At 37.6% G+C, this 22,796-nt stretch overlaps 4 protein-coding genes across 5 annotated transcripts; all 4 read left to right on the top strand.

Moving 5' to 3' along the window:
- Nucleotides 1–578: 578 nt before the first annotated feature.
- Nucleotides 579–5,162, top strand: LOC112158385 (gap junction Cx32.7 protein). Of its 2 annotated transcripts, XM_024291709.2 has the most exons (4): nucleotides 579–697; nucleotides 1,165–1,337; nucleotides 1,437–1,622; nucleotides 4,326–5,162. In XM_024291709.2, exons 2-4 carry the CDS (start codon nucleotides 1,209–1,211, stop codon nucleotides 4,917–4,919), a joined length of 909 nt encoding a protein of 302 aa, XP_024147477.1. In that variant the 5' UTR covers nucleotides 579–697; nucleotides 1,165–1,208; the 3' UTR covers nucleotides 4,920–5,162. The 2 variants fall into 2 exon arrangements, with proteins under 2 accessions (XP_024147477.1, XP_036066522.1); XM_036210629.1 differs by lacking the exon at nucleotides 579–697 and having other exon boundaries at nucleotides 986–1,337.
- Nucleotides 5,163–7,428: 2,266 nt separating this feature from the next.
- Nucleotides 7,429–9,257, top strand: LOC112158386 (gap junction Cx32.2 protein). The gene is made up of 2 exons (XM_024291710.2): nucleotides 7,429–7,537; nucleotides 8,078–9,257. The coding sequence occupies exon 2, from the start codon at nucleotides 8,098–8,100 to the stop codon at nucleotides 8,956–8,958; it is 861 nt and encodes a 286-aa protein (XP_024147478.1). The 5' UTR covers nucleotides 7,429–7,537; nucleotides 8,078–8,097; the 3' UTR covers nucleotides 8,959–9,257.
- A 2,135-nt stretch (nucleotides 9,258–11,392) lies between these two features.
- On the top strand, nucleotides 11,393–16,703 carry LOC112157976 (gap junction Cx32.2 protein). The gene is made up of 3 exons (XM_024291113.2): nucleotides 11,393–11,549; nucleotides 12,193–12,326; nucleotides 15,549–16,703. The coding sequence occupies exons 2-3, from the start codon at nucleotides 12,198–12,200 to the stop codon at nucleotides 16,200–16,202; spliced, it is 783 nt and encodes a 260-aa protein (XP_024146881.1). The 5' UTR covers nucleotides 11,393–11,549; nucleotides 12,193–12,197; the 3' UTR covers nucleotides 16,203–16,703.
- A 1,803-nt stretch (nucleotides 16,704–18,506) lies between these two features.
- Nucleotides 18,507–22,796, top strand: lg24h1orf198 (linkage group 24 C1orf198 homolog). Its single transcript, XM_024291110.2, has 6 exons — nucleotides 18,507–18,851; nucleotides 19,510–19,560; nucleotides 20,394–20,519; nucleotides 20,608–20,775; nucleotides 20,881–21,225; nucleotides 22,058–22,796. Exons 1-6 carry the CDS (start codon nucleotides 18,546–18,548, stop codon nucleotides 22,112–22,114), a joined length of 1,053 nt encoding a protein of 350 aa, XP_024146878.1. The 5' UTR covers nucleotides 18,507–18,545; the 3' UTR covers nucleotides 22,115–22,796.

The following is a 22,796-nucleotide window of genomic DNA, read 5'->3' as shown; positions in this document are numbered from 1 at the left end:
CATCTACTGAAGAGTTTTATGCTTATTTAGAGTTTAGCTAATATTTTAGCAACAGGCTAATATTTTTGGCTAATTTGGAGTTTAGCTCATATTTAAGTAACACACTAAATATTTTTGCAAAATTGGCATGTATAGTTTTAGACAATGTACTTCATATTTTACAGCTATTTTAAATTTCTTTTACAATTTTGAAGTTTTCTGACATCGAGTCACTGTGCAAAAAGCTCCTTTCTAGAGGTGCTTAAACTCCGGCACAGCACTTTTGATATTCTCTATGTTTTTCCACCATGTCTTATCTTGAACAAAAAGCTGTCAAATCAATTGAGAGCTCCATAAAACTTCTGTAGAACCTCTAACCATCTTCATTGTTCTTCCCAAATGGGGGATTATTTTCTCACATGTTTTTAGCAGTTTAACATTCCGACTAGGACATTTTTTTAACTTAATTTTAATTGAATTCCTCGATATTTTGGGTTTTCATGGAATATTTGTAAAAGTTTTACAAAAAAACAGTAAATGTAAGCATCAGCTGGGATTTTGCTTGCAGCCACTGACAGTCAGGCTTTCTTGTTGTGGTTAAGACGGCGCTGCCTTCAGATAAGCCTGCAGAGGACCAAAGGAGCAGCCACCTTCTTCTCCTGCAGCTTTTCTCTTCATCACTCTGCTCTCTTCGTCCACTTTTCCTCCTTTTTTTTGGGTGAGTTAATTTTTTCTTCTTCTTGTTGCTATTGTTGCAAATAAATAAATGTTTTTAGACTTGTATGCTGAATCAAACTCATCATTTAGAAGAAAAATAATGAATTTCTGTAATTTTATTTTTAAAGACTAAGCAGATGAAACTCTAAGCAGGAACCTATTGTAAAAAAATGAACATCAATTAATACAATAATTTAAAGGAAATGGTAAATTCTTCAACCACACCAGTGTTTCTGAGCGTGTGCGAGATCATTTGATTTGCAGGAGTGCACCTCCGCTGTTGATAAGTATGTTTTGGAGACTTGAAATCAGCAGCTGTGACTTTTATCTGCAAAGTCACAAACTTTGAGAAAATAAAAGCTGCTTGGCCTTGTGCGAGGGTCTGTCTGCTCTGGCTTCCAAAAACAACCCCATGATCTCATTTGAGAAGAAATAATCCGTAGAATGCATGAACTCTGCTTGTTGTAGAGCGTGATTTCAGTGGATCTTGAACGGGACGACGAGACGCTGACATGGGAGAGTGGGATGTTCTGGGCCGTCTGCTGGATAAGGTGCAGAGCCACTCCACAGTGATCGGCAAAATCTGGCTCACCGTGCTGTTCATTTTCCGCATCATGGTTCTGCGCACCAGCACTGACAAGGTCTGGGGGGAAGCCTGTCACGTCTCGATTGAAACTCACCAATGTCTGGTTTGAACGTCTCTATAAACAAGGGGTTGTCGTCTGTCCCGTCTGCTGCAGGTGTGGGGAGACGAGCAGTCGGACTTCGTCTGCAACACTCAGCAGCCCGGCTGCAGGAACGTCTGCTACGACCTCGCTTTCCCAATCTCTCACGTCCGCTTCTGGGTTCTTCAGATCATCGCCATTGCTGCACCCAAGCTGCTGTACCTCGGCCATGTTCTTCATGTGATCCATGTGGAGAAGAAGGTGGGCCCTCACCAAAGTTTGTAGTTATACATAATAGTGCTGCTCACTAATGCTGGGCGATATGGAAAAATTGTATATCACGATATAAATTTTTTTATACATCACGATAACGATATATATCACGATATATGACAATAAAGTATATTTTCAGTTATTCTCTAAAGAAAATAACACAGTTTACTTTCTGACTATTTTAATTTACAAAAAACTGAATTGTCACAAGCTTTTTTTTAAACAAACATTTTTTTTAAGTGAACAAAAGTTTCAAGTTTGTGAGTAGAAAAACACATTTTTGTAAAAAATTCTGCTGGAATTACGTCAACTGTTGAAGAGTTACCAAAACAATATAAACACTGGAGCTAAAGCTTTGATGTTAAACCATTTTTTTTTCTCATAGGTTAGGTCAGTAAGCGGAACTTCAGTCTCATTTTTTGAACGGAAAAAAAGAACTCGCTAGTCTGACCTTAAAAAAACAGGAAGCTTCACTGACACTTTATTTTGAAGATTTATTTACTTCCTGTGACAGTAACACGGCACATTCTGCTTCATTTTAGTTCATATTCTGTATTTCAGAGAAATCAATATTTTTACTACACTCGACTATATTAATAAAGATCGCCAATCAGCGACCTTGGACTTTTCCTATTCGAATTTTTGGGAGCAGATCGCAATAGTCCGAGTACTCAGATACTTGTTACCGCCCTACTCCACTGCTTGGATCTTATTTTTTGGTAATCTCGTTTGTACATTTTGTCTTAAAGGAGCCCCGCGTCTAAAGTAACAAACATCAGTTTGAGTTGGAATTTACTGAAGACAGGACACAAATGGAAGACAAACGGTATTCTGCATATAAAATGAAAGTTTTTGCTGATCATTGATAGCTCTGTGGAGAAATTGGGTGTTGGACCGGGGGCGGTGCTGTCAGAGCAGACTCTTCCTGAAAGGGGCGGTCTCTCTCTGTGACATCAGCACGTGAGGACTCGCTCGTGTTCGTGGGTATGGGAGGGGTATGAGGTTTTTAGAGGATTCCTCTTAAATGCGTGAACAGATCAAACTACAGCTTTGAGGTTCTTTATAGTGAGGAATGAACAGTATAATGCACTTTAAAGCTCAAAAAGTTGTTTTTCATGGTCTTTCCTTTAAGTCCTCATCCTCCAATCCCGAGTCGGCTCCAGTCTTCCTTCTTCCAAAGTTTTTCTTTTTCCAATCCCGAGCACCTGAAACAAAACAAAAAGAGCTCCAACTTCATAGCAACATTAAGATAAATGATGATACGCAACACTCAGTACAAAAAAAACAACAAAAACAAACTAACTAACAGGCAGACAGATAGATTGCCTTTCACATTTTTTAAAATATGTTTTTTAAATGTCAACAATTATTTAAATCAAATTTTTTTTTTTTTTTAATTTTGGAATATCTATGTGACACTGAGTCTACTAGGGGGTTACAAGCAAATACCAGCTTTACTTTTTATTCTATATTGCTACCACATTGTTAAAAAATGCATGTTTTTATCTAGTTTTAGCATAAACTCAAAGCTGAGTCTATGATCACAAGAAAATTCTCATCTGATGACGGACAAAAACTTGGTTTCATCTCATTTTAGTTTATGCTGTTTTCAGTTCAAAGTTCCAATCGTTGCCTCTGTATCCAGCCTGAATAGTAAAGGTATTTGGTGAATCATTGTTTATGAGATGGTCATGTAAAAAATGTTTTTTTTTCTCCAGTATCCTGACCACAACATTAAGTGAAAACATAAAAATTGCTTCTCTTAATCGCATCTTCAAGGTCTTTGAGGTGTAAAATAGTGTTTGTTTCTAAAGCACATGTGTCAAAGTCAAGGCCCAGGAGCCGTATCCGGCCCTCTGGGTAATTCTATCCAGTCCTCCAGATCATTTTATTTTATTGTACTTAACGGTTCTTATTTTTAACTTGTATAATTTGACAAAATATATTTTTATGGAGGGTAAAATATTGAAAGTTATTTAAGGTTTTAAGTTGATTTATTCTGGAATTATATTCCTGTTTGCTTTATTCTTCATAATTATGTTAAAAGTAATGGTTTTAAAGTTTCAAAAATTGTCATTCTGCTAACTTTTTGGACTATTTTGGCATTTATTAAGATTTTTAAGGCTGTATTGGAGCTTAGCTACTTCAGCTACACTCTAGCTGTTTGGCTAATTTTGAAGTTTAGCTATTTTTCAGCTACATGCTGTTTTGGCTAGCCTTAGTTCTTTTTAAATTTTTTAGGCTAATTTGGGATTTAGCTAATATTTTAACTGGCTATTAACTTCAGTGTTTCAGCTATCAGCTTCAGCCTTTTTAAGCTATCATTTTCAGCATCTTCAGCTATCAGCACTAGCATCTTCAGCAGCCAAATGCAGCATACAGGATTCACACTAGTATTATCGCAGGTAATGCTATATATCTAGTTCATAATTATGTTAAAAAGTTATGGTTTTAAAGTTTTAAAAATTTAGTTTTAGAGTGCTCAATGAATGTTTATCCTGTTCGGCCCTCGACCTAAGGTGTGTTTTGGATTTTTGCCCCCCTGTGTGATTGAGTTGACTCCACTGTTCTAACAATATTATTGAAATATCCTATTTGAAGTATTTGGCGCTTTTTTTAAGTTTACTCCTTAATTACAAAATTGAAAGCTTCTCAAACGAATGATAACTTCCCTTTTCGTTCCTCTGACAGCTGAAGGAGAGGATGCAGAAGCAGGGCGAGCTTGACCAGGCCAACCTCTTCCTCAGGAGGGCCTTCAAGATTCCCAAATACACCAAGGACAACGGCAGGACCAGCCTCCGCGGAAGCCTCCTCCGCACTTACGTAATGCATCTAGTGGCCAAAATTGTTCTAGAAGTTCTGTTTCTGGTGGGTCAGTACTTCCTTTATGGGTTCACTCTGGAAGCTCGCTACGTCTGCACCAGCTTCCCCTGCCCTCACAAGGTGGACTGCTTCCTGTCCAGACCCACAGAGAAATCGGTCATCATCTGGTTCATGCTGGTGGCCGCTCTGGTCTCTCTGGCTCTCAGTATAGTAGAGCTGGTCTACCTCTGTGTGAGGAGCATCAAGGAGTGCGTGGCCAGGAGGCAGGACTACACCGTCACCCCGGTGACACCACCGAGTTCAAAGAAGCTTCCGAAAACCCAGGATGAGGTGATCCAGAACTACGTCAACTCGGAGTTGGAGCTACATGGACGAAAGCTGCGCATGAACGGGATCCCTGGAGGGGTGCAGGAAGGAGGGAGCTTGTCGCCTGACACTAATGTTGGGGAGATCCACATCTGATGGTGGGGAGTGACCGTCTCTCCACTCCCTGAAGGTCTGCTTGTTGTTTGACTTGGTGGTGGGGGGGTTGTCCCAGAGCGGGTAAGGAGAGAGGAGCGTGAACGACCAGCTTCAGCAAACAGAACTTATTCACATGTAAAGTGTTGCTTTGAACAAACCTCAAGTTACCCATCTGGCAACATGATTAACCACATTTAGACAGACTTTGACTGCTGGTTTAATAAACGTTTTATTAAAAAATTATGCTGTGTGCTGCTTTCTTTTTTTAAATTATCGATGAACTTGATTTTTTGATGAACTATCGACTGTATGAGTTACCCCTTCCCTCTTGGTGTTCCATACAGGAAGTACCCATAGACTTCTATTAATAAATAAGCAGCTTTTACTCAGTCATCAGATTTGTCATAATAAACGTTCTCTGAAACCTTTTATAAAACATGATAAACCTCTTTTTTTTTAATATTATTTCTATATTGTAAATTATTCAAGTTATAAACACACCAATCAGATTGCTCAATAAAAATTTTTGATTCACACCAAAACATCTGATTGATTGATTTTTTTGCGTCAACAGTCCCCCCCCACAAGTTTTTGATGAACTTCTGCTGCTCTGTAGAAATTATCTCCAAGAAATAGACAATATTTTTAACATTTTGGGTAAAAATGGCAAAATCATAACTAAATGACCACTGGGAACATTTTTAGAGATGATTGGAGTGGAACTCTAAACAGATCTATATTTCTGCATTCATTTCTAGATTTTATTTGTTGATGTGCTTGGAATGAGTAGAAGAGATAGAGATCAGTAAACAACAGAATTTGTTTCTTTGTGTCTCATATCCTGTCTTGTCATGTTTTTTTACGCTGTGTCAGCTCTTTGGTTAATAAACATCTTTGCCCGACTGTGTCCTCCACTTAATTGAACTCAAACCTCAAATCAATAAAATGCCGCTAGCATTGTTGCTAATAAAAGCTAACGTATTAAACAAACAATCACGGGTGAAATGTTCATTAAATCAATCACCAGGATGGAGTTTACTGGATATAATGCTAACTCAACCTCTGTTTCCTAACTTCCAACTAAACCGGAAAGTTGTGTAAGCCAGTAGACAACTGAAGGCAAAACGCCTATGAGCGTTGCTAACGCTAACGGCTGACTCGGCCCTCCGGGTAATTCTATCAGGCCCTCCAGATCACTTTATTTTATTGTTATTAATGGTCCGATGTTATCTTGTGTATACTTGTATACTTTTGACAAAATAAGTTTTTATAGAGAGTAAAATATTGAAAGTTATTTAAGGTTTAAGTTGAGTTATTCTGGAATAATATTCCTGCCTTTTTATTATTCATATTTATGTTAAAAAGTTTTTTAAAAAATGACATTCTGCTAGCTTTTTGGACTATTTTGACATTTACTAAAATATTTTAGGTGTTTTTGGAGTTTAGCTAATATTTCAACTACATGCTAGCTGTTTTGGCTAATTTAGGCTTTTCTTTTTAAGCTGTTTTGGAGTTAGGCTAATATTTACACACTAGCTGTTTTGGCTAATTTAATTTTTGCTCAGTTTTTTAGGATATTTTTAAGTTTAGTTATTTTTTCAGCTACATGCTAGCTGTTTTAACCAACCAAGGTTTATTTTTAGTTTTTTTTTTTTTCTTAGCAAATTTTGCAGTTAGCTAATATTTTAGCTTGCTATCAGCTTCAGCGTATTTAGCTGTTTTGAGCGGTCAAATTTAGCTTACAGTATTCACATTAGCATTATCGCAGGTACAGCTATATATTTAGTTTACAATTATGTTAAAAAGTTATGGTTTTAAAGTTTTAAAAATTTAGTTTTAGTGTTCAATAAATGTTTATGGTGTGTTTTGGATTTTGGCCCTTTATACGATGACCCTTCTGCTTTAGACCATCGCGACATGTGTGGTTGGTCATTGAAAACTTCCAATTATTGACACATTGGTTTAACACAGGAGCTGTGTGTTTGTGTTTTTGATTTACTGTAATTTTTTTAATTGTTAACAGGATAATTCCAGCAGATTCTGAAGGAGAAAAGCTGCGTGAATAGGTTTAACATTTGAAAAGTTACAACGTTAAAGATTTTGTGTTTAAGAATCACCGATGGTGATTCAGGTGTTAAAGGGTTCAAAAGTTGTAAAAAATGTTGCCATTTGAAGGCGTTTGCAGAACAATTTTGCTTTTTTCTACTTAAAAAAATAAATAAACTGTTAAAATTTTAAATCCAAAAAGCATTGAGGAAGAAACGATAAAACACACCAATTAAAACATACATGTACTTTGCTGGACCAGAATCTACCGAAGACATACATTTGATCTAGACAACTTATGGATTTCTTAGCTCTCCGTCACGCCCTATCAGAGCCATTTAAAAAATGCAGAATGGAGTTGTGTAATTGTCAATCATTACACACTCCCGCATGTTTCCATCTTCACCGTTCTCTGCGCCCGTTTTTGCCTATGATTGCAACGTGACGTTTTTGCCAGATGTGTGTTACGCAATTGGGTCCCTGCTGTCCTCACCCAGCTCAAAACTCCAAGGTCCAACTACAGTTAGTGTTCTGTCCCAAGCTGAGGCAGTTCTTTTTGACCGGGTCAGAAGGTAAGAGACAACCTGTTCTCTGCTCTGATGCAAAATGAAGATTACTTGACTGATTGGAATATTAAGAATTCCCAAATAGTTGATTCTAAATTGTATCCTAAATTGTATCCTAAATTGTAGATGTTTTTTATTTTGATTTTTTTGACTCTCGTTTTTCCATACCAATCTGTAGCCAATCATTTACGAGTGAAAAAAAGGTTTATGGTAAACTTTTAGGCTTGCTTGTTGGTTTGTTCTTGCATGTGAAGAACATGTTTTAAGTTCTGTTTTATCAGAACTACATCATTTTTCTCCTTTTATTGATTTGTCTCCTCGGCCTCTTTCTTTCCTGAATCATCCACATGAGTCACTGGAGTTTCTGTCAAAATATTTAGATTAATGATTCCTTTGGTAACATATCGACCAAAAAGCTCAAGGTTCAAGGGAGTTCTGTTTCTTCCTTGAGATGGTGCCAGACCAACGGACGGACGGAAGCGTTAAGGGATCGATTTGCTTTGGTTAATGTTTCGTTCTCTTTGCTTTTCTCCTTTTTTTCTCAAGTCTGAACACCAACCGTGACGATGGGAGATTGGGGATTTCTTTCAACCCTTCTGGAGAAGGTCCAGTCCCACTCCACTGTGATCGGGAAGATCTGGATGAGTGTCCTTTTCCTGTTCCGGATCATGGTTCTGGGAGCAGGTGCCGAAAGTGTCTGGGGGGACGAACAGTCCGGTTTTGTCTGCAACACCCTCCAACCCGGTTGTGAGAACGTCTGCTACGACTGGACCTTCCCAATCTCGCACATTCGTTTCTGGGTCCTCCAGATCATCTTCGTCTCCACGCCGACGCTGTTGTACCTGGGCCACGCCATGCACATCATCCAGAAGGAGAAAAAGCTCCGGGAGAAGATCTCAACACCCGGCGGGCCTCAACAGCACAAGTCTCCCAAGTATACAGACGAGAGTGGACATGTGACCATTAAAGGGAACTTGCTGGGAAGCTATCTGACCCAACTCATTGTGAAGATCATCATCGAAGCGGCCTTCATCGTCGGTCAGTACTACCTGTACGGCTTTATCATGGTTCCCATGTTCCCCTGCTCCAAGAAGCCCTGCCCCTTCACCGTGGAGTGCTACATGTCCAGACCCACGGAGAAAACCATCTTCATCATCTTCATGCTGGTGGTGGCCTGCATCTCCCTGCTCCTCAACGTCATCGAGGTGTTCTACCTGATCGGCTCCAGAGTCCGATGTGGGTCCAAGCGTCGCGCTCACAGAGTCACCTCGGCAGAAAACCCCGCCAGCCTTTCTGGTCCAAAATGGTCGAACGCGGACGACGCTCTCAAGCAGAACAAGCTCAACATGGAGATGGAGAGCAACCACAGCGTCGGAGGAAGCCTGGACGGAGCCAAAGAGGAGAAACGGCTACTGAGCGGTCACTGAAGATCTGAAATGTTGTTTTTATTGCTCCAGATTAACTTAGAAAATCCTCCATTGCTGAATGAAAAGATGTATTCTATAGAAAAACGTGCAATACTGCTGTATTTATGTTCTCGAGTCGTTCAATGTGTTTAAGTTCTTCAGATCTTCATTAACTGGAGGAATCTGCTGATTTAACAATTGTGATGATGATGCCAGAGAAACATCTGATTCTGCTGAAGAGGCAGACACTTTTTGTATGCTTTGTTGTTTTTAATAAATGATTAAAGTTGAATAAAAAAACAGGTTTTCTACCATTTTAAGAAAGTTTCACATTATTATAAGAACCGATTTCTTATATTAGTCACTTTTTTGCACCATTTTGTTTAAATAATCATCATGAATGTGGATTGTTTTAAATCAGGAGTGTCAAACTCAATCACACAGGGGGGCAAAATCCAAAGCACACCTTAGGTTGGATAAACGTTTATTGAAATCTCTAAAACTAAAATTTTAAAACTGTAACTTTTTCAACATTATTATGAACTAGATATATAATATTACCTGCGATAATGCTAGAGTGAATGCTGTAAGATGAATTTGGCCGCTGAAGATGATAGATAGCTAAAAACGCTGAAGTTGATAGCTAGCTAAAATATTAGCTAAATGCTAAATTACCCTTAAAGGAAAAACTCAGATTAGCTGAAGATGCTGGAATTAATAGCTAAAAAAACTGAAGTTAATAGCTAAAAACCTTAAGCTGATAGCCAGCTAAAATATTAGCTGCTAAATTAGCCTTAAAACAAAAAAACTCATATTAGCCAAAACAGCTAGCATGTAGCTGAAAAAAATCTAAATTTCAAAAGAGCCTAAAAAACTGAAAAAAAGCCTAAATTAGAAAAAACAGCTAGCAAGCTAACATGTAGCTGAAATATCAGCTAAACTCTAAAGTAACCTAAAAAAATCTCAGTGAATGCCAAAATAGTCCAAAAAACTAGCAGAATGCCAATCTTTAAAACTGTAAACCATAACTTTTTTACATAATTATGAATCATAAAAATGCAGGAATATTATTCCAGAATAAATCAACTTAAATCTCAAATAACTTTCAATATTTTGCTCTGCATAATATTATATTTTGTCAAAATTATAGTTAGAAATGAGCACAAGATAACATCGGGACATTAATAACAATAAAATGATCTTGAGGGATGAATATAACTATCCAATTGAGGAGATTCCCTTTAAAACACGTGAATTTTGTTTGAAAACATAAATTTAAATTTCAAAACTGGAATTAAGCGACAGCTCTAATTTCTCACTCCCGTCATCTTTTTTAAAAACGTTCCTGGTGGCCACTTTTCATTATAATGTTGCAGTTTTTTGACAATTTTTTTAAACTTTTGTTTTATAGGACTTAGTTTCTGTAGAGCAGCAGGAGTTTATTAGAAATTTCACCTCTGAGTTGAACCGTTGGTATGGAGCAACGCTGGCTCCCTCTTCCCACCACCCAAAACTGAGAGCTCTCTGTTTACACCCTCTCCCATTTACAGCCCCTTACAGCCCCAACCTAACATTAGCGGTGCAAAAATAATGACGAGCATTATCAGAGCTGTCCAGTTGTACAGTTTAGATCCAGACTCCAGCTCAGACCAGGAAAACAAAGACGCTCATGGATCTATTTGTCTGTGTGGATGCATCAGAATGGAGTGGAGCAGAAAGATGGTAACCCGTAATTTCTACACCACGAATAAGTTACTTTTTTAACTACGGCTCCGGATTCACATGAATTTGGATAAAAATACTCAGAACTGCAATCCTGAGTTTAATTTTCTTCTCCACTATGAGAAAAATTCTACAAGAACACGACAAAGACACGAAACACACCGTTTGTATTAGAGTGGATCTTTAACAAGATTTTCAACAAAAGCAGAAAATAATTTTAAATTCTCATGCTTCAAAAGATGAAAAATATATATATGTATTTGTTTTATTACATCTTCACTTTAATCAGTATTGGATTTTTTTAATTGAGTAAATGGCAGGTTTTGATTTAAAGGTTGCTCCTATTTTGCTCTTTTGAAAGCATTTTTTGTTGATCAGGCGTAAAACTTTTTATGTGCAAATAAAACAAACATAAAGTGATTTATGTTCACTTTAGTTTCCTTTTTAAGCAGATTTGTAGTAAAATATGTGTGAAGCAATAAACACAAGTTAAATGTGTGGATTTGAGCAACAATTACCTCATCAAACTCAAACCATCAACACTCGTTGTTTTCCTCTCTTTCTTCATGTGTTATGTAACTTTCTGTGATAGCTCACTCAAAATATCAACTTTTTATTGCATGTTTAATAAGAAAAGAAAAACCTGAATGCTGATTTGAAACGTCAATTATTAACCCACACAATCTTTTCTTGGCCCAAAGTGTCTTTGGTTTGAGATTTGAACATTTCCAGATGTCGGGACAACGTGACACCTCACACCGTTGCACAACCACGCCTGATCTAAAGTTCAAGGTACTGACAGCGGACGTGATCGCCACTCCGGACCGTCACTCAGCCCTGCAACCGCAGACAGGAGCTTCTCTTCTCCAAAAGCTTTTGCCAAATTAAAGGTATTGTGTTTATTTTACAATACATTTAAGTAAGATTTTTGTCATTTTATTTTGTTTTATGTCAACACAAATTTTTGTATGAGGTTTGAGAAATTTCAAAATAATTAACTAAATATTTAAGTTCTAAATAAAAACCGTGAAACATGAGTGGTTAATAAAGTTCTAAAAAATAGGTAAATGTCAATCAAATTAAAAAAAATGTAATATATTCCAATCAGATACTATAATCTTATCACTTGCTTATGTTACCAGAAAAAGATTTTTACAACAGGAAGGATAGGTGCGTCCAATTGTTTTTTCACATATTTTATTTTTTATTTATCTAACAAAATGTGTAGAAAGTTTGTACCAAACAAAATCCTGTACTTTGTATTTTTAGGTGAAAATATAAGGACAGCAAAAATATATCTTTGCAGGTTATTTTTGTATGAGCTTAAAATAACGATCAATTTTAGTTTGGTAAAAACCTAAAAGAAAAACTGAATAATAATTAACACTATTTTCCCACATTTTTTATTTGTTTATTTGCATTAATAGTTATTTAGTGGAATTTTTATTGAATATTTTCAAGAGTTACTGAGATTCTGTTAAGTTTCCCCGTTTCATGAAGTGCGTTTTCCTCTTTTTCCTCTTTTTCCTGTAGACGCCATGGGAGAGTGGGGGTTTCTGTCCACGCTGCTCAATAAGGTGCAGTCCCACTCCACGGTTGTTGGGAAGGTGTGGCTCAGCGTGCTCTTCATCTTCAGGATCATGGTGCTTGGAGCCGGGGCTGAGAAGGTGCACCATCAATCATTTTTATTAAAAAAAAACATCAAAGATATATACTACAGCATTTTTTAAAGTTCCTTAGGACAAAAAAGTCCAAAAAGGTTAAAAATGTGATTTTTTTTTCTCCTCAAAGTAAAGTAAAAACCCTTTAAATGCAGAGGTAAACATTCAGTGCATCAAAAGATTACATTTACTATCAGCTGATTAATCAATCCGGTATAGTTTTAGTCCTTTTGGTGCCCTAATTTATAAAAATAAAATATGTTTTCATGTCGTCAGCAGTATCCAACTCAAAGCCTGCAGCTAAAAGGAGAGTTTTCTTAATAAAAAAAAGAAAAAAAAAGAAAAATCAAGGCAGTCAATTTTATGAATAATTGAAAACTTTTGCTTTAATCAGGAGTCTGGAACCTGTGGCTCCGGCTCTTTTATCCCTTAATCGTTCCTCTTTAGCTTTAATGACAAATGCTACCGATTGATACGTAATAAATTAGTTATTTAAGTTTTGTCATTTCTGCTCAGATTTTTAACATGTCAAACAACTTAGAAAAAAAAGTTTCATTTACTGTCAGAAATTCTGTATAAATGTTCTTTAAATTTGTGTTTTTAATTTATAGTTAATCAAAGAAAAGACTTCAAATGTTGTTTTATTTTGGTAAATTACACTAAAGTGGTTAAAGTTTTGAACAAATTAAAATGATTTAAAGTTTTGTGCCTCACATCTTAGAGAATGACAATAAAGAGCTCATTTTATTCTAAAATGGTGTTTATATCTGAAGGTAAAAGGGGAAAACAACCAAAATCCTAATGATAAAAAACACAGAATAGGTTTTATTTTGAAAGGGACTAGTGTGTGCTGCTGTCAAAAGTGAAAGAAGTTACAGCTGTTATACATACAAACATATAGACACCGTTGTAATTTAATTATTTTAATATTTAATTGACATTTATAAATTAAATTGACAAAAAAAGCATAAATATTGTGCATTTTTTAACAATGAAGTGAGATCTTGTGGTTCTCGTTGGGTTCTGGTTTGTAAGAAACTAGATTAATTGGATCTTTTATTGTTAAAGGTTGCAGACTCATGATTTAAATAAAACATAATAAATAAACAAATAAGCAGTACTGTAGATTGTAATGATTGATGATCTAGATGCCAACTGTTTTTGCTGCATTCTCCTTTATTGAACCAAAACCTTAAAAGTAAAAATTTGAATGTTTTAATAAATTAATCTAAAAACAGTTTTGAATTCAGTGAAATGTAAATAGGATTATACACATTTTCTATATTGTGTTTGTTTTACTATTTTATAGATTATTATTTTCATTTTATTTACTTGGCCTGAAAAAACAGAAAATGTATTTAATATGTTTAGACTCAACACAATATTTTGTGCTATATTCATTTACAAACTGATGATGAAGATCAGTTTATGCAAAGTCCAATATTTTACTCATAGATAAGAAATACTACAATATAAGTTTTGAATTAGATGTTTATATATATATATATGCATATGTCTGTATACATTTATATATTTCTTTAATATGTGGGATTTAAATTATGGTATTATGTGTATTATTTGTTATAAATTGTGTTTTTTCCTGACATTGTGGACGTCTAAAAGAGACAAAACACAGCTTGTAAATGAACTTTTGTCAGGGTACAAACGCCTTAAAGCACTTCAGGAATCAGACCTTTGATCTGAGTATAACCTGTATCTTCACTGAAAGTGAAAAGAGGTTTATCTTATGCACACAAGATAATTTCTGTGCACAATTTATCACTTTGTGGTCCCAAATTCTCATCTTGTGTCTACAAGTATAATACCCTGTTTATATGTGTTTAAAGAATGGTTCCAGGAACTTTAGAGGACTAAAAACACATTGCAAATCACAAACTCTTTTTTTTAAACATAAAACTTTAATAACCAATGTTTTTTTGTAAATACCAAGTGATTAAATTTATTGATTATTACAATTCTTTTCTAATTTTCTGAATAAATCTCTTTTATTTTCATGAAAGGATGTCCTTAGTTGAGTTTTGAGTATCTCAGGTTCCTAAAGTAGATTGATTGATAGTATTTTGCATTTTAACTGCTGTATTTTGTAACATTAATAAAACAGTTTTTTTTATTTGCGGATTTATATATGAAGCTGAGAAGGTAACATGTTTAGTTTTTATTCCAATTAAAGAATTTTCTTCAAACTGATGTTATTCAAATCCGCCAGACACACAATTAGTCTGTCAGTAAATGAAGACTGATTTTGTGAATAATCATGTTTGCAGATGACATTGTGATCTCCTGTGAGAGCAGAGAACGGATGAGGAACATCTAGAGAGGTGGAGGTTTGCTCTAGAAAGGAGAGGAATGAAGCTCAGCCGCATCAAGATTTAGTATCAGTGTAAATGAGAGGAACTGAAGGGAATCTGGAAAGTGTTGACTGTCAGTGCAAGATTTAGATTAATAAAACATGTGGATGGAGGTTTAAAAGACTGTAAAAGACTCCATTGCTGGTAGGAGGCCTGAGTGAACACAGTTTTTGTCGAGGTTCAAAGAAACACTAAAGAGGGATGCCAGTAGCTGAACTAAAGCTCTTGTTTTGTTTGAGTATCACAAACAATAAAGTCATGAAAGTAAAGCTACATTAATGCAATTTGCATGTCAGGGTGTTATGTCCGGCTGCAGCTGCACCCTTGTCCATCCCCTGTCCTTCTGCTCACCTGGCAGGTGTTGGCAATGCTCCTTAATTGGCACCTGCTGGCCATTTAAGTCAGAGGCAGCCTCACCGAGGAAGGCAGGGAGCAGAGCGAAGGCAGTTGTGGTTGCGGTTGCGCTCTAAAACCGTAACTTTTTAACATAATTATGAATAATAAAAGGCAGCATCATTATTCCAGAACAAATCAACTTAAACCTTAAATAACTTTCAATATTTTACTCTCCATAAAAATATATTTTGTCAAAATTATACAAGTTAGAAATAAGCATAAGATAACATCAGGCTTTTAATAACAATAAAATAAAATGATCTGGAGGGCCGGATCCGGCCCCCGGGCCTTAAAACATCTTAGTTTTTTTTTAGCACCAATTTATTCCTTATGTTGTACAAATCTGAACAAAAAAAAATTAATATATCTAAATTTTTTATCATCTTTCTATATTTTTGTACTTCAGAAATTGTGTTTTTGTTGAAAATATTCATACTGCAAATGTTGTTTTTTTAAATGACAGGTTTGGGGGGATGAACAGTCCAGCATGGTTTGTAACACCAAACAACCAGGTTGTAAGAACGTCTGCTACGACCACGCCTTCCCAATCTCCCACATCCGGTTCTGGGTCATCCAAATCATCTTCGTCTCCACACCGTCCCTCATCTACCTCGGCCATGTCATTCATGTCATCCACAAAGAGAAGAAGCTGAGAGAATACATTGAAACTCACTCCAGCGAGGAGGTCACCAAAGTTCCAAAGTATTCTGATGAAAAAGGCCACGTCAAGATTAAAGGCGATCTGTTTGGGAACTACATGACCTCCATCTTTTTTAGGATCCTCATGGAGATAGCCTTCATTGTGGGTCAGTACTACCTGTACGGTTTTGTCATGGAGCCCCTGATCGTCTGCTCTCGGGCACCGTGTCCGTTCACCGTGGAGTGCTACATGTCCCGGCCCACTGAAAAAACCATCTTCATCATCTTCATGCTGGTGGTGGCCTGCGTCTCCCTCGTCCTGAATGTGATCGAGATCTTCTACTTGGCGTGCTCCCGATCGCGCAGGAGGAAGTCCAAAACGGTGCCGGTGACGGCAGTCGCTCTCCACCCCCGCTTCCCCAACGACAGCATGATGAACAAGGAGAAAATGAGCCTCCTGGACTCCAGCACGGCCTGAAGACGACCCTTCCTGTAGAGAAGATGTCGACCCACGCACTAACTCAAACCAAGGTCGACAATGCAGTCAAATCTCGACAATAACTAGTACTCACTGCAAGTCTACAAGTTGACTTCAAGTCACCTTTGATCTAAACAGCTTAAGGCATAACATTGACTCAGCAGAAAGCGTTAGCTCATAAAGTAAAGCTTTTCATTTACTTTTGAAATATTGATTAATTAAGCACACAACCAACCTAAAAGAAATATTATCTCTCCAACAATCTCTTGATCTATTGTAAAGGTGTTTCCAGTGGACTTTTAACTACAATGATGCTGTTTTTACACAAAAAAAACTGTCGTTTTCTAGTCCCGTTTTTTCGTATAAGTCGCACGAGCAAAAAATGTCTGATCAAGAAGAAGAAAACCATAAATAAATTGCACTTTTTGGAGAAATGTCTGACGTTTCAGAAAAAATCCGCCAAACCCAAAAAATAAATACAAGAATACAAATCCTTTGACCTGTGCAAGAAAAATATCAAAGTTTAAGAGGAAAACAGATTCTCTTCCATGTTTGTTTTGGACGACACTTCTGCCACTGTCAGTAGGACTTCAGATCTAGTGCCCTCTGGTGGTTGTTAGAGGAAACAATCGCTAAGAACAACTGATGTTTACTGGGAAAATAACAGCCTATTGACGTCAAATAAGTCGCTCCCGAGTATAATTAGCGCCGCTGGCTAAATTATGAAAAGAATCAGTGACTTATACTCCGGGAAATACGGTACATAGTTTTTGCAGAACAGCACAAGTTCATTGGAAATCCCCTCCTGAGTTGTGGGCAGGATTGTTGGCACGGAGCAACCCCGCCCCCCTTTCCTGTCATCCATAATTTAGAGCTCTGTGATTACACACTCTCCGGCTTACAGCCCATGTGTAGAAACATTAAAATAGACAAAAGCACAATAACAGACGTAATCTGAAAAAAAATCGACTTTGTTCAATTGTTTTAACAAACGGAAGATTGCAACTGTAAACACTTTTGTTGTTTTTATGCTTATGTGCACAGCCTTTGCACTTTACAAAAAAATCTTGTAACTATCTGAATATCTTTTTTTTACTTGAAGATATTCAAAAGATTGCAGACAACCTCTCTTAAATTTCCCTTTTGAAAATGTCTCAGTTTTTTCAGAATTTCAGTGAAATAATAATTTCTCACAATAACTAATAAGTTTTGGAGGAAAAAAGGGCTGCATGTCACCAAATATTACAACTGTAAATATATAATATTTCTTTTTATGTTTAATAATTTCATATCAACAAAAGCAAAAAGAAAGAAAAAAAAACATTCCTTTTTTTTAGACCTAACTTTTAAATCCTCCATACCATTAATAAGTCACCTAACTGCTGCTGTCACTCAGAACATTTCCTATAAGGTGAATGCTCCAAAACAAGCAAAACTTTGCACCCTGTTTGAATACAGAGGAAAAATCTACAGCCGGTATTCTTGGAAAAACGTAAATCCAGAAAACAGGTTTACTCATTTTTTCTTCTTTTTTTCATGTTTTGTAAATTTTAGCTTAATTTTGCCCTCAGATGTTGTTTAAATCACTTGCAAATTTGCCCATGTGTCTTTAAAATATGTAATTTTTACAAATAAAATATGTATTTTTATTTTTAAGTGATTGCGTGTTTGAGTGATCTTTTTTAGATTTTTGAAACAACAGTAAAAGGCAAAAGGGGGTCCAACCTGGTACTAGCAAGGTTGATCTAATGGTGAGTTGATGTGTGTAGGTATAGATTTTTCATTTTAGACATCAAAGGTTTTGTTGCTGTGTGCATGGTTGTTTTTTTTATTTTATTTTATAAAAAGTCACGATGCAACTACATTCTGAGGACACACGTTTGCACTTATTTCAATGTAAGAACTAAAATAAACTGTAACAGATTAAAAAAAGATTAAAAAATGTTTAACAGGTAAGAATAAATTATTTATTATTGAAAAATATTTTTAAAATATATTTAAAATTTTGGTAATCAAAGAATCTGTCTCAAGAGGTGTTTTGCTTATAATATGAAATTGATGCCATTTTTTAATTTTTGAAATGTTTGGCAAATCGTTTTGTATTTTTTGTACTGATAGGTTTTTTGAAAAAAAAATATTAGGAAGGACTGCTGTTCTTTATGGTCTTGAATTGCACCAAGACTTCTATAAAAATATCCTTTAAAGTTGATAAATAGTTATAGCTTCTCAAGTTTTATTTGTGTAATGCCAGTATGCTGCCACAGGGGGCGCCATCGATCCAGAACACTGCCGGCCCCGCCCACCTCTCTCCAGCTGCCTCCCTCATAACAACACCGGTGAAAGATGGCCGCCGCGACGATGCAGGGGCTCAGTGCTCACAGAATGGAGGAAAAGAAGTTAGAGTACTTCTCTTCCATCAACTCCATGGCGCGGAAGATCATGCAGGAGCGGGAGAAAATCAAAGCCAAGCACGGGTCGTCCTGGGATAAAATGACACCGCAGGAACGGGACAACGCCATCGATAACTGGATGATGGACCCTCAGATCCGAGCCCGCTATGCTATGCACCGAGTGGAGCGCGAGGAGGTGGTTTGCTACCCCAAACTGCTCGTTCAGACCGGCCAGAAGATAGTCCACTTCGGTGAAGAGGTAAGTTACCCTCATTTGATGGCTTTTATTGAGTGTTTTTCGCTCGACTAGCGCGCGGTTGCTAACAGTGGCTACGTAGGTGTTCAAATATGTGTGCCTACGTCACCAGGCATTCATTTTTAAAGAACGGGGTAATAAATAAATAATAGAAAATGATTTTTATGATAACGTTGTTTTTTTCATCTGGCCTGAGACATTTAACTACATGGCGAAAAACAGTAATGGGAAAAAGAGGAAATAATAAGATATTTCCTCAATATTTAACTCTTCAGTTCAAATTGACGTTCACAAAAACTTGTGCTAAATGTTCTAGTTCTCTCATCTATCTTGCTTTTATCATCTATATTTTATTATGATTATGATTTTATCCAATATATATCAACATTCCTATTTAATTACGGAGGTTTTGGTCAAATTTACGTTATGGAAAGGCATCTTGCTAACGAGTTAGCGGCGACAAGCTAGCATATCGCGGTCGCTGTGTGCAACGTAAAATGGGCAAAGAGGAAACAACGTTTAACTTTAGTTCCGCCCCATGTTCAATTCAGTTTACATGGATATTAAAAGAACACACTGAGAGAAAAAAAGAATTGGTGTAAAAAAAAATTACGTGTTGGTGTTTAAACTATTTGTAAACAGTTGTTTTCTCTTTTTGCAGGACATTACGTGGCAGGATGAGCATTCTGCTCCATTTTCATGGGAAACAAAGGTAAAATGTTAATAGTCTACTCTAAATGAATAAAAAAAATCTTAATATGTTATCAATGAGGTTTTACTGTGGATATTCAAAGTTATACATTTTAAACAAGATTATTTTGTTTGTCGTGGATGGTTGGTTTTAAAAACAAACGAGAAGTCTACTTGGTTTATAGTAACATATTTTTTTCAATTTTCTTGACAGATCGCTCAAATTTTGAGTGACTTTATTTAAAAAAACACAGATAATCAAGCAAATATAAAAAGTATAAAATCTGTGATCTGAGTAAAACAAGTTTAAAGTAAAAAGCTAAAACAAAGACAACCTCGTTGAACTGTTACTTTTTCAGATGATCTACACAAATGTAGATTTGTTTTAGACTTTGTAGACTTAATTTAAAATCACTGAGACTTAATTGAACTATTTATTCCAGCTTTCGGTGGGAGTATCATGATAAAACCAATCCACACAAAATTTAAGATTTTCTGTTCAAACGGAGCTTCTTTTAGGAACAAACCTGAAGAAATTAACTGAATGACCACTGTTTGAAGATACGTGACTCTAATCTAGGATGACGCATCCTTTCGGTGGAAGTATCATGATCAGGGATCAACAAAATCCACACAGAATTAAAGACGTTCTATTCAAACAGATTAATTTAGAGACAAGCCTGCTATGGATTAACTGAATGACCTCTGTTTAGAAAATAGAGACACTAATCTACAGTGATCCATCTATTCTATCTTGTGGTGGAAGTTTCATTATTGGGGCTCATGGAATTAACAGGATTTAAGATATTCTGTTCAGATCTAGACTGAAATATCTGGTCTCAAACCTCCCTGTAGAGTCAGATGGAGTTCAGCCTGAGCTCAGGTGGTGAAGATCAGAGCCCTCCTGTCTCACAGGCAGAATCAAAGCCGGCGAAGGCTCCTCAACCCAGTCAGACGAGCAAAACCACTCCCGCACCCAAGGTAAGGTTCTCCCCATCGCACGTGGTTTTGGCCAAAATGGTTTTGCTTGTCACATTTTTTTACGATTTCCACAACTCTGATGATGAAGGTGTCTGCCAGCGAGCCCCGAAAACCCGAAGAGGAGTCCTCCTTCTGGAAGATCAGTTCTGAGAGGTCCAAGCTGGAGAGTGAACAAACCAGATTTCAGTCCCTGACTCCAAGCCAGATCAAATCCATGGAGAAAGGAGAGAAGCCCCTCCCCTCTTACCTCAGACAGGTACGGTCTAAAACTTCTCAAAGTCTCCATCGATGTTCTTTTACCTGCAAACCTGAGGGTTTGTAGTGTATTTGAAGGAAGTTAAAAGTTTACATTTTTCCTCAGGAAAACTCCAAGGAAGCAGAACCAGCAGAACATCCGCCTCCTGCTCCTGCCAAATCCACTAAACAGAGAGCCCCCAAGCCTCCTGCTCCCCAGCCGCCTGTGCCCCCCTCCTCCACCGTCAGCGCCACACCGGCCTCCATCTCCATTGCGCCCAGCCCCGCCCCACCCACCAGCACCTCCACCGGAGGCTGGGAGAGATCCCAGAGCACCCTGCCGTTGGTCGGCAACAGCCTGGATGAGATGTTCTCCTCCAGCATGATGTCTAAACCGTCCGGTGACCCCGCCTCAGTGGAGAAGGACGACAAAGCTTCTACCAACTTGGATATGAGCCCGACATTCTCCCAGGTGAGACGAGAAGCTTGTTCTTGCACCTGACTGCCGTTTTAAACGGTACTTTGGTCGGTCTGTGGTCCAATTTGAGCTTTAACCTGAGAGAGGAGAAATAAAAACAAAACTGGAGGATCTTTTTGTTATTTACTAGTATTATTTTACTATTTATTAGCTGACAACTCGCGGCTAACGGATAGGTCACCGCTAGCGGATAGGTCGCAGCTAACGGACAGTTCGCGGCTAGGTCGCAGCTAGCTGATGGGTCGCCGCTAGCTGATAGGTCGCAGCAAGCAGATGGGTCGCGGCTAGCTAATAGGTCGCAGCTAACGGATAGGTCGCCGCTAGGTCGCAGCTAGTGCAGCAGATGTTGCTATGTCGTCCACCGGGCAGCTGGCTAACATAGTGGCTCTTTCGTTCCAGCTCCAGTCTGCTCTGTGACAGGCTGGTGACCCGTCTAGCGAGTATCTCGTCTTCGCTCAACGGTAACCAGACAGTTTCTGGCAAACCTCAAGCAGGTTCAGAAAATGTATGGAGGGTGAAAATCCTCGCATCGCGCCGCAAAATTGAATTCATTTTTCTACTTTTTGATCTAGTCACTGAAAACGTCACACGGCCAAAAACCGAGTCTCTGGTTGATGCGCTGGGTATCCGTCTGATATCGCGCCGCTTCAGATTGCGTCTTTACATTGACCTAACACTGATACTTGACGCCTCCGCCGCGTTCAGTGTGAATAATCAATTAGTGTGACTTGAGAAGTTAATCTCTTCAGACTCATTTGCTGATAAAAAGAGGTTAGAAAATGGTCCAAATCCGTCCTGGAGGTTCACCTTCCGTCTGTCCCCACAGTTCAACACCAGCAGCAGCATCCTGAAGACCGGCTTCGACTTCTTGGACAACTGGTAAAGCTGAACCGTGAGCTGCCCCCCACTCCCCCACCGAGTCTTCATCAGCCACTTCCCAGAAGGACCGCTCCCATGACAACACCTCCACATTCTTTTCTCAGCTTCAGCTGCTTTAAGGGACCCATTTGTTTCTTCCTCTATTGTGTTTGATCTTCGGTGGATTCCAAACCTCTTACCTCGACCCTCATTGATGTTCTTACTGGTTTATATGAAGCCACATTGATGTTCATGTAAATGCTCGTCACCTGTAGAGCTTTGTGTTTTTGTCATGTGATACCGACACTAAAACATCCACGTCACTTTATTTGAGTAATTTAAACATATTTATTCCCGTTTCTGATCTTTCTCGTTCCTGCAGGTTGTAGAAAATCTCACAAAAAAGAGGAAATGACGTATTTTACTGTCGGATTTCAAATTTGGATGGGCTGATCTCTGGAGTTAAACTGTAGCTGGTGTGGGTTGCTATGGTAACCTCTTCCAACGGTACGGATCTGACGAATGGGCTGCGCAGGTTTGCAGGGATACATTTTTGCTTGTAGAAATAAATTTGATGCAAGACTATAGAGCTATTTTCCAGATGTTTATATTTATCTGCTGATTGTATCTTCTACACAGTCGCGTGTGTGTCCTGTGTTTTGAAGCAACACATTGAAGTAGGTCAAATAAATGAAGTGTCAAACACG

Source organism: Oryzias melastigma, linkage group LG24 (assembly GCF_002922805.2).
Source record: "Oryzias melastigma strain HK-1 linkage group LG24, ASM292280v2, whole genome shotgun sequence".
Lineage (NCBI taxonomy): Eukaryota > Metazoa > Chordata > Actinopteri > Beloniformes > Adrianichthyidae > Oryzias > Oryzias melastigma.
The sequence above is the reverse complement of the archived record's forward strand: the minus strand, read 5'-3'. Positions and strand labels throughout refer to the sequence as shown.